The sequence below is a fragment of the Somniosus microcephalus genome, chromosome 8, assembly GCF_052327205.1.
Source record: "Somniosus microcephalus isolate GS21.2 chromosome 8, FLI_Smic_1.0, whole genome shotgun sequence".
In the NCBI taxonomy this organism is placed as follows: Eukaryota; Metazoa; Chordata; class Chondrichthyes; order Squaliformes; family Somniosidae; genus Somniosus; species Somniosus microcephalus.
This window is the reverse complement of record NC_140994.1, coordinates 241,955,569-241,971,369: the sequence shown is the minus strand read 5'-3', so window position 1 is coordinate 241,971,369 and position 15,801 is coordinate 241,955,569. Positions and strand designations below refer to the sequence as shown.

The 15,801-nt window shown below is 51.0% G+C and overlaps 1 protein-coding gene across 1 annotated transcript in view; it reads left to right on the top strand.

Annotated features, from left to right (window-relative positions):
* Positions 1 to 295: 295 nt before the first annotated feature.
* The window catches only part of LOC147114210 (E3 ubiquitin/ISG15 ligase TRIM25-like), a 46,015-nt gene continuing 30,509 nt past the window's right edge, over positions 296 to 15,801 (top strand). Inside the window, exons 1-2 of the mRNA XM_085995874.1 lie at positions 296 to 873; positions 12,818 to 12,913. Coding sequence (XP_085852000.1) covers positions 313 to 873; positions 12,818 to 12,913 — 657 coding nt within the window. The 5' untranslated portion in view covers positions 296 to 312. The remainder of the gene's footprint in view (positions 874 to 12,817; positions 12,914 to 15,801) is intronic.

The window sequence follows — 15,801 nt, the reverse complement described above, 5'->3', positions numbered from 1 at the left end:
CTTTATATCAGTTTTAATTTGTTTGTTGAACTATTTTGGGTCTGGTCTGAGCTGATTAGTTTTGGGTCTGTGTTTCCTGGGCCCAGTTTGCTGTATTCTGGATCCATATTGTAAAATTGCAATCTTGTTTTTCTGATTTTGTTTCTGAACTGCTACTGCAGGCCTGAAAGTGTTAATCTTCAGCCAAAGTGAGTCATAAAAGTGAAACTAACATTGTCACTCCCTGCACCGAGTGTTTATAAGAATTTCACTTCCTGCTCTGGCTCCTCGCTCTCTCCGGTGCTGTGTGAAAACTCTTCAGGTGCTGTAACAATGGAGCCCAGAGCTTTAGAGGCTGAATTAACCTGTGCTGTGTGTCTCCACGTGTACCAGGATCCTGTGGCATTACCCTGTCTGCACAGTTTCTGTTTGAAATGTATTGAGGGAGTTTGGGCCCAGACAGCAGGCCCAGGAGGTGTTGAGTGTCCTCAGTGTCGCCGGAAATTCAACCCCAGGCCCAGACTGGAGAGAAACTTCACGCTGTGTAATATAGTGGAAAAATACAGCCGCTCACAGCCTGCTGCTGATTCAGCCCGTGTCATGTGTGAATACTGCATCGAGAATCCAACCCCAGCTGTGAAGACGTGTCTTAGTTGTTTAGCTTCATTTTGCTCCCTTCATTTAAAACCACATTTACTGAAAGAGGCCTACAAAGATCACACCCTAATCGAACCCGTGACTGACCTTACAGAGAGACAGTGTCCGGAACATAAGAAGATCCTAGAATTCTACTGTAAAGATGATGGAGAGTGTGTGTGTGGATCCTGTATAACAATAGGGAAACATAAATCCCACACACTGCTGAGCCTAGATCAGGCACACGCTGCAATTAAGGTGAGTGACACAATTCCCGATATTATATACAGTGAGCGCGAGTTCTCCTTTTTTTTATTGTTCATTCCTGGGAAGTGGGCATCGCTGGCAAGGCCAGCATTTATTGCCCATCCCTAGTTGCCCGTGAGAAGGTGGTGCTGAGCCACCTTCTTGAACCACTGCAGTCCGTGTGGTGAAGGTACTCCCATAGTGCTGTTAGTGGGGGAGTTCCAGGATTCTGATCCAGCGACGATGAAGGAACGGCGATATATTCCAAAGTCAGGTGGGACAGGACATACCCACTGGCTGCAGACAGTGCTGCTTTAGCCCAGTGTTTTCTTGCTGCCCTGGGTCTGGGTGTTTGTTTTCTGTCAGTCAGATTTGCTCCCTCCCCTTTCTCTTACAGTCTGTCTGAGAGAGCAGGGTGGGCACTGGGAGGGGTGTAAGAGTGGCCCCAGGTGACTGCCCCTCACCCACACTCAGCCCCTCCTGGGTAGGGCACTGTAGAGCTCAGTAATTCACTGTGTGGGCACCTGTGAGAACTGGCACTCCATGGCATAGGGCTGGAGAGCAGAGCATGTTGTGGCCCTGTGTAACGCTGGGGGATTCTGCCCTCTGAGCAGCAGGGAGAGGACCATCACCGGTGGGGGAGTGAGGGACACCCACAGGGGGAGACTCAGGGGCTGGGTGGAGAAACTGTTCCTCACAACAAGAGGGAATTGCTGTTTGAGAAATGCTGGTGTGTCTGAGTCTGTCTCCCTTTCCCCGCGGCTGATTGCTGGAAATGGAGGAGCTGAGTCGGTGTGAAAATGCAGCACACGGTGTGTCACTGTGAAAAGAAGCCGGTGTGTGTGAGCTCACTCAGTTTATACAGGGCAGGAGCCTCTTTACTGAGAGACACAGAAGGCAATATTTCTGCTCAGGGCCCAGACACAGAAGGCCCGAGATCCACGGGAAGGCAGGGAGGGAGCAGGGGGCCTGCCAGTGACCGGGAAACACGGAAATTCCGGGAACACGGGGGTCCGGCCGAATTTAACAGCAGAACCTCATTAGAATTGTTTGACTCTGTTTCCCTCCCAGCAGCGGAGCCACACGGAGAGGCTGAGCACTGCCGGGCGGGAAATCCTGCGGGACAAGGCAGGAGCCCGGGGAACGCTGGGGACAGGGAATCAAAGATCAGGGCTTGTGGAGTGGGCTCGGAGCACAGGGGAGAGATTGGGGGGGGGGGAGAGAGAGAGAGAGAGAGAGATGGCGGGGGAGAGAGATGGCGGGGGAGAGAGATGGAGAAGGAGAAAGATGGTGGAGGAGAGAGATTCACCGAGGGACACGACGCTGCCCAACATGCCAGCGAGCAATAAGGTCATGGGTCAACCGCGGGAATATATGCTCTTGGTTAATATCTGACAGCAGTGGTTGTTTAATTTATAGAATAATGGGGGAACAATTGGGTGGCGCCCCCTTTGGAGCACTAACTTCGCCGGGTCATTAATTTTAGCCCCTCAAAAAAGTTATCGCCCCCGCGCCAGAAATGGAATGGTAACAGCCCCCAGCAGGAGGCGGGGCTCCTGGAAGCGCTACCCCTCCCTCTGGGGGGGCTGCCATTCAGTATCGCGGTGCCACGTGTAACAGCGCCACGAGCGTTGGCACATAGCGAGGCGGTACCGCAGGCCTCGCTCCCCTGATTAAAGGGGAGGGGCCTAGCGCAGCGCACACCGGGGCCCTGCTGGACCACCGGGCTGCGGGGTATCGGCAGAAGAGCCCGGCACTCAAGAGGCGTGTCGGGCTGACCGATCGCGGCCGGCACCCCGCAGGAGGAGGCGAGAGGGGGCAGGTGCTGGCAGGCAGCCCAAAATAAAAGTCCGCCCGGCACCTGCCCTTTAATTTGTTCCGCCGCGGCCGCAAACACAGCGTAGATAGTTTACCTTTGTCACAGTCTCAGAGGATGGCATTCGTGAATTTGATAAGAACTGTTTCGGTACTGGGGCAGGGGGAGGAACCTGATTGGAGAGATTCAAACATGGAGTTCCGGGAATGATGGGCACGGTTTTGGGAGGCGACAGCACATTCCAGGACTTTGGAGAGGAAAGGGAGGTTGGAGATGGGGAGGTAGTTTTGCAAGGACAGAGGGTTCAAGGGTTGATGTTTTGAGGCGAGGGGTGATGATGGCAGATTTGAAGGAGAGGGGACAATACCTGAGGAGAGAGAACCGTTAACAATAACAGCTAACATGGGAGCCAGAAAAGGAAGGAGGGTGGTCAGCAGTTTAGTAGGGATAGAGTCGAGGGAGCAGAAAGTGGGTCTCATGGGCAAGATGAGGTCGGCGAGGTCAGGAGGGGCGATCGGAGAGAAACTGGAGAAAGATGTGAGTTCAGGGCTCGGGCAGGGGGAACCTTAGACAAATTTTGGCCTGGTTTTCTAGGAGAAGGAAGGGAAGTGGCAGAGGCAGCTGATTGGATGGTCTCAACCTTAGAGACAAAGAAGCCCATGAGCTCCTCGCACTTGTTATTGGAGTTGAGTGTGGAGGAGATGGGAAGAGGGGTTTAAGAAGACAGTTTGCAGCAGAGAAAAGAAGCTGGGCGTTATCTTTGCATTCCAAAATAATCCTGGAATAGGAAGCAGTTTTTTCAGATGAGAGCAGGACCCGATGGTGCTTTACGATAGCAAAATACTGTAGATGTTGGAAATCCGAAATAACAACAGAAAATGCTGGAAAAACTCTTTCCAGTTTTGAAGAAGGGTTCGACCCGAAACGTCAACTCAAATTTCTCTCCACGGATGTTGCCTGACCTGCTGAGTTTTTCCAGCATTTTCTGTTGTTATTCCCGATAGTGCTTTATGTGTTCCAGCCAGATCTGGCAGTGAATCCTAAGGCAGTTGTCCGCCATATCTGTTCAAGCCTGCATCCCATGGACTTAAAGGAGCTGTGATGAGGGCCGTACTGGGGGAATGACCAGGGTGAGAGAGATAGTAATGGTTTTAATAGGGACTCGGGCATCAAAGGGGGTGGTGAGGGTGTGATTAAACAGATCGGTAGCTGCAGAAATAACATGGTGAATGGAGGGCCAAAGGCTGGACAGTAGGGATTTTGGAAGTGCAGTTGTAAGTGAGTTGGGAGAGAGTTTTTTCAAGGGGCGGACACAGAAGGAAGTAGAGTTGCAGGGAGAGGGGACAGGGGTGGAAGGCGGATGTGGGTGGAGAGTGATACGAGGAAGTGGTCAGAGATGGCCTTATCTGTCATTGACACGATGGGAGTAGCGAGGCCACGTGAGATGGCCAGGTCAAATCATAAAATGGCCATGAATGGGTTGAAGCCGAGCCTTTGAGAGGCAAAGTCTTGGTCCAAATCGTCACCACGATGTGACATTTGATGTCTACTGATGTCTGCAGATGAGGTCTGGAACTCTAAACACTGCTGGATCTCCGCCCGCACCAACACTTTTCCAGCAGAGGTCGCTCTGTAACTCTGTGAAACCATTTTTATGTCAAGGCTACTCTCGGTAATCCTGCACCATTAACACTCGCAGTCCTGAAAAACAGAAAATCCACTGTGGCTCTTCTAGAGAGTCCAAGGGGTTAATTAGTCAATCCATGATTTCCTTCTATCACCCTGGGGAAATATCCACTCAAATTAAGAAACTTCAAATTTAACAAAGCCCCAAACCTGTTTCCATTCAGCAATGTGAAAGTTGTTGCTTGGTGAATTAAAGCAGCTGTCAGCGGAAGGGGTTAAGTGCTTTGTGTGTTTATAAGGAGGCGGAGCCAGATATGGTCAGATTGGCGCAGCTTGTGTAACGCAGCTTTCACCTGAAGCTCAAAACATCGCCCAGAGAAAAGGAACCAAACTCCAAAAGTCTCAGTGCCGTCAAAACCTGCACAAAGATCCTGATACAATTCAATTCTGGATTAACTTTAAACACAGTCTTGTCAGGAAAGGTAGCTTTTCAGTTGGTTCATCTCATTTAAACTGCAGAAAGCAAGAGCAGTTTTGAGCTGTAATCCAATTCAAACAAAGTGCTTTGAAGAAATTCCAATTGATGAACAACCCGAACCCGTCCTGCACCTGGAACTTGGGATTCTTCAAAGCTGCATTTTATCTTCTTTTGTAGAAAAACTCTTTGGGGGGAAAATTGGGCTGGTTTGTGCCGCTCGTTAGCGCCCGGGCACGGTGCTGCTAACGCCTCCCGCGAAATTCAGCGGGTGGTTAGCGGCGGCGGTAGCCGGTAGCGCCCCGCGAAGCTGCACCGCCGGCAATTACTTCATCGCCGTGCGCAGCGCCCCGCTCGCGCTCCGGCCGCAAACTTCCCTTTCACCCCCTGACCTATCGCCGGACGATGTGTCCGACAGGATCAGGGGGTGTTTCTGCAGCGGTGGTGATGCTACTTAAAGGCCAGGTGTCGGGCGGCCATTTGTATTTTGGCCGACTGCCAGCACCTGCCCCCTTTCCCTTTGTTTCTCGGGGTGCCGGCCGCGATCGCTCCTCTTGAGTGCCAGGCTGTTTTCACCCACCCCGCTCCCCGGTGGTCCAGCAGGGCCCCGGTGCGCGCAGCGCTAGGCCCCTCCCCTTTAATCAGGGGGGAGGCGAACAATGACGCGGTGCTACGAGCCGCCATGCGTGGCGCTGCTACACGTAGCGCCGTGAAATTCAGTCGTGGCTCCCCAAGCAGGAGGGGGAGCACTTTCCAGTAGCACACCACCTCCTGCTGGGGGCGCTACCACTGAATTTATGAATTCAAAACAGAAGGACTCAATATCTCAAAACTAATACCCGCGTGTGTACACACACAGAGAAAGCAATGAACAAACTGAAGACAGCCTATGCTTATAGAAAAGACATTGATTAAAATGCTTGAAATACTCCCAACATGATGGACAAGACGACAGAGGGTTAAACTGCTTTTCGCTCTGTGAAGGGAAAAGAGGGCGGAGCTGACACCACAAACAAACATCACACAGACACATTGTTAAGAGAGACTTTCAAACAAAAGGAAAGCTGCAGCTTGCTAAACATTCGTAGCATTCTTAATGTCAAGCCCTCAGCCAATGGGGACGGTAGGATAGTGATTATGTTACTGGACCAGTAATCCAGATGCCTGGACTTATAATCACGAGATGTGGTCCAAATCCCACCATGGCAGTTTGTGAATTTGAATTTCAATAAATAAATCGGGAATAAAAAGCTATCGGATAGTCGTAAAAATCCAACTGGTTCACCAATGTCTTTTAGGGAAGGAAATCTGCCGTCCGTACCCGGTCTGGCCTATATGTGACTCCGGACACACAGCAACGTGGTTGACGCTTCACTACCCACAACAAAATGAAGCCTCTTGTTAGCGCCCGGGCAAAATTCAGGAGGTGGTTAGCAGCCATGCACAGCGTACTGTGTCCAGTTCTGGTCAGTCCCACCTCGAGTACTGTGTCCAGTTCTGGTCAGTCCCACCTTGAGTACTGTGTCCAGTTCTGGTCAGTCCCACCTCGAGTACTGTGTCCAGCTCTGGTCAGACCCACCTCGAGTACTGTGTCCGGGTACTGTGTCCAGTTCTGGTCAATCGCAACTCGGGTACTGTGTCCAGTTCTGTTCAGTCCCACCTCGAGTACTGTGTCCGGTCCTGTTCAGTCCCACCTCGAGTACTGTGTCCAGCTCTGGTCAGACCCACCTCGAGTACTGTGTCCGGTCCTGTTCAGTCCCACCTCGAGTACTGTGTCTGGTCCTGTTCAGTCCCACCTCGAGTACTGTGTCCAGTTCTGGTCAGTCCCACCTCGAGTACTGTGTCCAGTTCTGGTCAGTCCGACCTCGGGTACTGTGTCCAGTTCTGGTCAGTCCCACCTCGAGTACTTTGTCCAGTTCTGGTCAGTCCCACCTCGAGTACTGTGCCCGGTCCTGTTCAGTCACACCTCGAGAGCCGTGATTGAGTCGGCCTCCACCACCCTTTCAGGCAGTGCATTCCTGATACTAACCACTCGTTGCATAAAAAAGTTTTTTCTTTTGTCGCCTTTGGTTCTTTTGCCAATCACCTTAAATCTGTGTCCTCTGGTTCTCGACCCTTCCGCCAATGGGAACAGTTTCTCTCTATCTACTCTGTCCAGATTCCTTATGATTTTGAACACCTCGATCAAATCTCCTCTCAATCTTCTCTGTTCTAAGGAGAACAAATCCAGCTTCTCCAGTCTATCCACGTAACTGAAGTCCCTCATTCCTGGAATCATTCTTGTAAATCTTTTCTGCACCCTCTCTAAGGCCTTCACATCCTTCCCAAAGTGCTGTGCCCCAGAATTGGACACAATACTTCAGTTGAGGCCGAACCAGTTTTTTATAAAGGTTCATCATAATTTCCATGCTTTTATACTCTATACCTCTATTCATGAAGCCCAGGATCCCTTAAGCTTTTTTATCTGCTTTCTCAACCTGCCCTGCTACCTTCAATGATCTGTGCACATATACCCCATGGGCTCTCTGTTCTTTCACCCCCTTTCAGTCAGCATGTTATTTCCAGACCCGAGGGGAATTGAGAGAGCTGCTCATTGCCCGTGTCCCATTAGGAAACGCAAAGTGTTCTTAGTGTCTCCCATATAGGGTTTGGCAAAAGGCTCAACGTCCTTGTCTTTACTGGTGTTCACTCTGTCTGAGACCACTTGATAGCTGATGCTGTGCCATTGGCGATCCCTTTACCGATACACGTACGCGTCAATCGAAGCCCTTTCCCTGCTGGTCCATGTGTGAACCGCCCCGTGTTGACCATGGCCGGGTCTCATTGCTGGTATAACTCGTGACAACACAGTGCCAGTCGCCCGAGAGGCTTCTCGATTCACCGAGGGGCACGACGCTGCCCAACACGCCAACGAGCAATAAGGTCATGGGTCAACCGCGGGAATATATCTGAAAGAGGGAATATATGCTCTTGGTTAATATCTGACATCAGTGATTGTTTAGGTTGCAAGCGTAAAATATCTATAATCATTGACTAAATCAGGGCATCAATCTCACTAAATGATCTAATTTAAAGAATAATGGGGAACAATTGGGTCGCGCCCCCTTTGGAGCATTAACTTCGCCGGGTCGCTGCTTTTAGCCCCTCAATAAAGTTATTGCCCTCTTGCCGGAGATTGAATGGTAACAGCCCCCAGCAGGAGGCGGGGCTCCTGGAAGCGCTACCCCTCCCTCTGGCGGGGCTCCCATTCAGTATCGCGGCACCACGTGTAACAACGCCATGTGTGTCGGCCCAGAGCGAGGCGGTACTGCAGGCCTCACTCCCCTGTTTAAAGGGAGGGGCCTAGCGCAGCGCAGCGCACCGGGGCCCTGCCGGACCACCGGGGAGTGGGGTGTCGGCAAAAGAGCCCGGCACTCAAGAGGAGTGTCGGGCTGACCGATCGCGGCCGGCACCCCGCAGGAGGCGGCGAGAGGGAGCAGGTGCTGGCAGGCAGCCCAAAATAAAATGCCCACCCGGCACCTGCCCTTTAATTTGCGGTGCCCCGGCCATACACACGGCTCCCTGACCCTGTCGGACAATCTCTGTAACTGAGACAAAACCTGAAATCAACCTGCGAGAGACTCGCTCCGCCTCATCTCCCGAGGTTTCTCTCTCTCTTGGAGCTGGCGAGCAGCCAGCAACATGCGAGAGACTCGAGCTTCTCTCTCTCTCTCTCTCTCTGTGTTGGAGCTGGCGGCTCACAGACTGGTTTGAAATTAACCCTTTCAATCCCACACACACATGTACACTGGGAATTTCCAACTCCAAGTCCTTCTCTTGGTGTTTTTAATGGTTCTCACCTATTCCTCAGGTAGGGAGGGTTCAGGATGTTCCAACTCCCCTCATCCTTTAATCAAAGCAGACAATTCCAAGCTCTGGGTTTTCTGTGACAGTCTCTTAATTAACCGTTTGAACCAACACACTGCACCAATTAGAATGATGAGGACAATTATCTGGGCTGTGGCAAAACTCACTGATATTATTCTAGCCCCTGGGTGCTGAGCTGTGTTGTTAACCATCTCCCACCATGCAACATTCCCAAGGGTAGACGTCTCCTTTTCAGACATTGGGATGTTTTACTGCGCTTTATAAATGCAAGTTGTTGTTGTTGGGCTTTGATGAAAAGGTTTTCTCTCCAGGTTTTCTCTCTCTCCAGATTATCTGATCAGAAGATCGGGGGGGGGTGTCTGGAGGTCTTTGCTTATCTGCCTCGTGTGGTCCCGATGTCTCGGTAGCGGCCAGGCTATCTAATGCACTTTTCTTATTGTTTGTTTTAGGTGGCGACACAAACATCTCCAAGAGAAAGCTATCAATTAACGATTCTCACCTACACTTTCCTGACTTTCACTATAATGTACTCGTGGGTGCCCTCACACATCTTTCAATCACCTGGGGCAATGCCCCTCGACCCCATTTGGTGGGGCACTTTCTCTGCTTCCATCACATCCCTTCAATCACTGCCTCTCACACCATTTCACTCATCCTATTAATTACCATTTCATCTCATTCCTGAGCCCTGGAGGAATTTTACTGTCCAATACAATATTATCATCAACCCATAAAACACAGAGTAAACGTTCCCAACTTGGGCCAAGTCATCAACACATTTTTGTTTATTATATCATTTCAAAATTATCCCAAATCCAGAGAGCAGTATTGTGGGACTGGCAGGACTTGTCAATGTAATCCAATCCGGCCAATAACCGCCCCATCAGTCTACTCTCAATCATCAGCAAAGTGATGGATGGTGTCTTCGACAGTGCTATCAAGCGGCCCTTACTCACCAATAACCTGCTCACTGATGCCCAGTTTGGGTTCTGCCAAGACCACTCAGCTCCTGACCTCATTATGGCCTTGGTCCAAACATGGACAAAGGTGCTGAATTCCAGAGGTGAGGTGAGAGTGACTGCCCTTGACATCAAGGCAGCATTTGACCAAGTGTGGCATGAAGGAGCCCTAGTAAAACTGAAGTGAATGGGAATCAGGGGGAAAACTGTCCACTGGCTGGAGTCATACCTAGCACAAAGGAAGATGGTTGTGGTGATTGAAGGTCAATCATCACAGGCCCAGGACATTGCTGCAGGAGTTCTTCAGGGCAGTGTCCAAGGCCCAACCATCTTCAGCTGCTTCATCTATGACCTTCCCTCCAACATAAGGTCAGAAATGGGGATGTTCACTGATGACTGCACAGTGTTCAGTGCCATTCACAACTCCTCAGATAATGAAGCAGTCCATGCCCGCATGCAATAAGACCTGGACGACGTTCAGGCTTTGGCTGATAAGTGGCAGGTAATATTCGTGCCACACAAGTGCCAGGCAATGACTATCTCCAACAAGCGAGAGTCTAACCACCGCCCCTTGACATTCAATAGCATTACCATCGCCGAATCCCCCACCATCAACATCCTGGGCACACCATTGACCAGAAACTTAACTGGACCAGTCACATAAATACTGTGGCAACAAGACCAGGTCAGAGGCTAGGTATTCTGTGGCGAGTGTCTCACCTCCTGACTTCCAAAAGACTTTCCACCATCTACAAGGCAAAAGTAAGGAATGTGATGGAATACTCTCCACTTGCCTGGATGAGTGCAGCTCCAACAACACTCACGAAGCTCGACACCATCCAGGACAAAGCAGCCTGCTTGTTTGGCACCCCATCAACCACCTTAAACATTCACTCCCTCCACCACCGGCGTACCGTGGCTGCAGTGTGTACCATCTACAAGATGCACTGCAGCAACTCGCCAAGGCTTCTTCGGCAGCACCTCCCAAACCCGCGATCTCTTCCACCTAGAAGGTCAAGGGCAGGTTTGTTTGAGGGTTCGGGGGAAGCTCTCCTGCTCCTCCAGGCCCACACGCAGTGCTGGAAAAACACTTGCCTGCTGGATCTGGCAGCTCCCACCTCCCTTCAGCTGTGGGGATTCCCGAGCCCCGGGATAGACGGCCCGCAGCCGTTAAATCCAATCACTGCCAAAATCTGAGGCACGGAGCCTCATTTAAATATTATAATTACCGGCCCGCCTCTCCTGAGCGGGTTACTCGGCCCAGACCCAACCCGCCGCCGTTAAACCGGAAGGAGGCACCTTCCCCGCTTCTTGTCTCCACCACCAACAGTCTCCTGAAACCACTCTCCTCTGCCCCATCTCCCTCACCTCCAACAACAAGTGCCAGAAGCTCAGGGACTTCTTTGTCAGCAAGATTGAGGCCATCGTTCAGCTCCCTCTGCCACTTCCCTCCTTTCTCCAAGCGCACCAAACCAAACCATCCCCAAGTTTGCCCCTGCTCTAGCCCTGAACTCACATCTCTCCATAATTTCTCTCCTATCTCCCCTCATGCCCTTTCCGTGCTCATCTTGTCCATGAGACCCTCCTTCTGCTCTCTTGAACCTCTTCCCACTAAACTACTGACCACCCAACCTCCCTTCCTGGCCCCATGCTCACCGATAGTGTAAATGGCTCTCTCCTCAGGTACTCTTCCGCTCCCTTTCAAATCTGTCATCATCGCCCCACTCCTCAAAAAAACTCACCTTGACCCCTTGGTCCTTGCAAACTACCGCCCCATCATAACCTCTCTTTCCTCTCCAAAGTAGTTGTATGTGTTGTCGCCTCCCAAATCGGTGCCCCTCTTTCCAGCAACTCCATGTTTGAACCTCTCCAATCAGGCTTCTGCCTCTGCCACAGTATTTAAACAGCCCGACTAAAAAGTCCCAAATGACCTCCTGTGTGACGATGACCCTGGTGCACTATCCCTCCTCATCCTTCTCGACCTGTCTGCAGCCTTTGACACGGTGTCACACCACCCTCCTCCAACGCCTGTCCTCTGTTGTCCAGCTGGGTGGGACTGCCCTCACCTGGTTCCACTCTTACCTATCCAGTCATAGCCACAGAATCTCCTACAATGGCTTCTCCTCCCGCTCCCGCACCGTTACCTCTAGAGTCCCCCATGGATCTATCCTTGACCCCCTCCTATTTCTCATCTACATGCTGCCCCTCGGCGACATCATCTAAAAGTCACAACGTCAGGTTCCACATGTACACTGACGACTCCCAGCTTTACCTCACCACCACCTTTATCGACCCCTCCATGGGCTTTGATTTGTCACGCTGCTTCTCCGACATCCAGTACTGGATGAGCAGAAATTCCTCCAACTAAATATTGGGAAGATCGAAGCAATTGTCTTTGGTCCCGGCCACAAACTCTGTTCTCTAGCCACCGATTCCATCCCCCTCCCTGGCCACTGTCTCAGCCTGTCGCAATCTCGGTGGTCGACTTGACCCTGAGCTGAGCTTCCGACCCCTGATCCTCAGCATCACGAGGACCTCCTACTTCCACCTCTGTAATATCACCCGTCTCCGCCCCGCCTCAGCCCATCAGCTACTGACACCCTCATTCAGGTTTTTGTTACCTCCAGACTCGACTATTCCAAAGCTCTCTGACCGGCCTCCTACCTTGCACCCTCCATAAACAAAAGCTCATCTGAAACTCTGCTGCCCGTATCCTAGCTCGCACCAAGTCCCGTTCTCCCATCAGCCCTGTGCTCACTGACCTGCATTAGCTCCTGGTCCGGCAACACCCTGATTTCAAAATGTTCACCCTTGTGTTCAAATCCCTCCGTGGCCTCCCCCGTCCCTATCTCCGTAATCTCCTCCAGCCAATCCCACTCCGAATACTCGATGTTCCTCCAAATCTGGCCTCTTCTACATCCCCAACTTCCTTTGCCCCACCATTGGCAGCCCCGCCTTCATCAGTCTAGGCCTTGAGCTCTGGAATTTCCTCCCCAACCCTCTTCGCCTCTCCCTCTCCTCCTTTAAGACGTTCCTCTAAACCTCCCTCTTTAACCAAGCATTTTCTCACCTGTCCTAATGTCTCCTCCTTTGGCTCAGTGTCAATTTTTGTCAGATTACGCTCCTGTGACGCACCTTGGGATGTTTTACTACGTTAAAATCGCGATATAAATGCAGGTTGTTAATTTAATAACTTTCCAATCAACTTTACAGGAAGAATTGGAGAGAGAAATCGAGAAGCTTCGGCGAGTCCAGCAGAATTGTTCCAGCAAAGAGCGAGACTTGGGGAGATCAGAAGCTGAAATAAAGGTAGGGAAAAGTGAAACTGGATTTCGAAAGGGTTTCTCTCCCCACTGAGTCAATGAGCACATCAGAAACAGGCCTTCCAAACCAGGCTGGCTCTGTTGGGGCTGACTCACAATCAGGAATGGTAGCGTAGTGGTAATGTCACTGGGCTAGTAATCCAAAGACCTGGACTAATGATCCAGAGAAGTGAGTTCAAATCCTACCACGGCAGCTGGGGAATTTAAATTCTGTTAATGAAAAAAAACCATCTGGTTCACTAATGTCCTTTAGGGAAGGAAATCTGTCATCCTTACCTGGTCTGGCCTATATGTGATTCTGAAGTTGCTGCAAGTGGAAAATGCTGCTATTGTTATTTAAAGGCTTCTGCTCACAGTCACGGGGGCCTCGCAGTCAAGTATCTTTGGGAGAGGGAATGGTGGAAGTGAAAAAGTGGAGAAAATGTGCGCAGAGGGAGGAGGAGGAGGGCAATGAGAGTTCTCAACAGGAGGCCTTACCCACCTCGGGTCTTCCCAGAGCACTCCTCTTATGTCCATTTAAGTGAGGAGCAGTGTATTATGAGACTACACTTCACCAAGGAGGTCGTCACAGAACTCTGCCATCTCCTGCAGCCTGAGAGCAGGGTGAACACGGCTCTCAGTGACAGTCAAGGTCACCGTGGCCCTCAATTTCTTCGCCAGCGGATCCTTCCAGCCTGTAGCAGGAGACAGAGATAACATCTCACTGCTCACCGTCCATCTCTGAATCCGGGCGGTCACTGAGGCTCCCTACACCAGGAGAAGGAACTACGTTGTCCTCTCACTGAGCAGAGAGAAGGACGAGGACGCATGTGGCTTTGCCAGGATAGGGGCTTCCCCATGGTGCAGGGCGCCATCGACTGCACCCACGTGGCTTTGCAAGCACCGTATAACAATCCTGAAATCTTCCATAACTGCAAAGCCTACATAGAAACATAGGAGCAGGAGTAGGCCATTCGGTCCTTCGAGCCTGCTCCGCCATTCAATATGATTATGGCTGATCCTCTATCTCAGTACCATATTCCCGCTCTCTCCCCATAATCCTTGATGCATTTTGTGTCTAGAAATCTGTCTATCTCCTTCTTTAATATATTCAGTGACTTGGCCTCCACAGCCTTCTGTGGTAGAGAATTCCACAGGTTCACCACCCTCTGAGTGAAGAAATTTCTCCTCATCTCAGTCCTAAATGTCCTACCTCCAGCCTTCTAGCCGTTCTATTGGCCAAGTCCACTTCCGTTCTTCCCCGTGAGGGCCTGTTTACTTCGTGCAATTTATTCCATTGTGGCATTTGTTGTGTTTTGAGTTTTGCTTCAATTAAGTTTGTCCCAGTGCCCGGGTGTTACCTGAATGGGGTGCTGGGGGGCTCGGTTTTACTTTGACTTTGACTTTCAGTTTCGGTTCTGCCCTGTAGACAATGTGCTGCAATGTCCAACCATTTACTTAATAAATAGTAAAAGGTACGTTCCGTCTCCTCTATTCATTACTGTTCGGTCAAGATGCAATACTGGCGACGAGGCGGCTGTTGAACTCTCTAGAAGGACGGAGATAAACATGCGAACCTACAGCCGTGATATTGGAAATTGCGACGAGCGGGCCACTCAGCTAGCAACATCAACGGCATTTTGATAGTTGGCTAGTTGCGACGTAGATGGCAGACAGAGTATTGTGCGGGCCAGGCAACTACCGTGAGTGTAGCTACCGTAACTCTGGCCGGAGGAGAAAAAGAATGTTTTTAAAAAAAAAAGAAAAAAAGTCTGTGGATCTTAAAGGGACAGTGCACATTAAAACTATGACGACCTTGGGACGTATTGAAGAGTTCTCTGGGGATAAGGACAGTTCATGGGAGGAATACGCAGAAAGACTGGGGTGTTTCTTGGAGGCCAATAATATTGACAAAGAAGAGAAGAAGCGCTCAGTGTTGCTAAGTGTATGCGGAGCTGCTACTTACTCCGTCCTGCGTTCATTGGTGGCTCCTCGTAAACCTAGTGAGGTGGATTATGCTGATTTGATTGAGAAGCTGCAGAAACATTTTAACCCAAAACCCTCAGAGATTGTGCAGCGTTTCCATTTTCACAATTGTAAACAACAACAGAACGTAATTACGCCCAGATTGACAAGGAGGCCCTAGCCATCATATTTGGGGTAAAGAAGTTCAGCCAGTACCTGTTAGGGAGACAGTTCGTCATCTACACAGACCACAAGCCACTCTTGGGGCTCCTGCATCACTCCAAGCCCATGCCCCAGATCATATCACCGCGTATGCTTCGGTGGAGTCTGATGTTGGGGGCCTACAGTTATGAACTTTGCTACAGGCCTGGGAAGATGTTGGCTAATGCTGATGCTCTGAGTCGCTTGTCTTTGAACCGGCCGATGGCTGAGACACCACCACCCCTGGAGGTGCTGCTACTGGAGGAGGTTCCGGAGGCCCCACTCCATGCCCAGTGGATTGGCAGCCTCACACAGAAAGATCCAGTCTTATCATGGGTGCTACGCTGGCTGCTGCATGGCTGGCCCTCCGAGGTCCAGGAGGAGCATTTCAAGCCCTTCGTTCAGAGGCGCCATGAAATGTCTGCACACAAGAACTGCGTGCTCTGGGGAAGCCGTGTGGTGGTTCCTGCCGCCGCAAGAGAGGAGGTGCTGAAAATACTGCATGACTCACACCCTGGGATTGTGCACATGAAGGCGCTGGCGAGAAGCTACGTCTGGTGGCCGGGGTTGGACCGAGACATGGAAGAGGTGGTAAAGAGCTGTGAGACATGTCAGCTGACTCACCATAGCCCATCCAAGGCTCCCCTTCACCCCTGGGAGTGGACCACTCGTAAATGGTCAAGACTCCACATTGACTTTGCAGGGCCATTTCAGGGGAAGGTCTTTCTG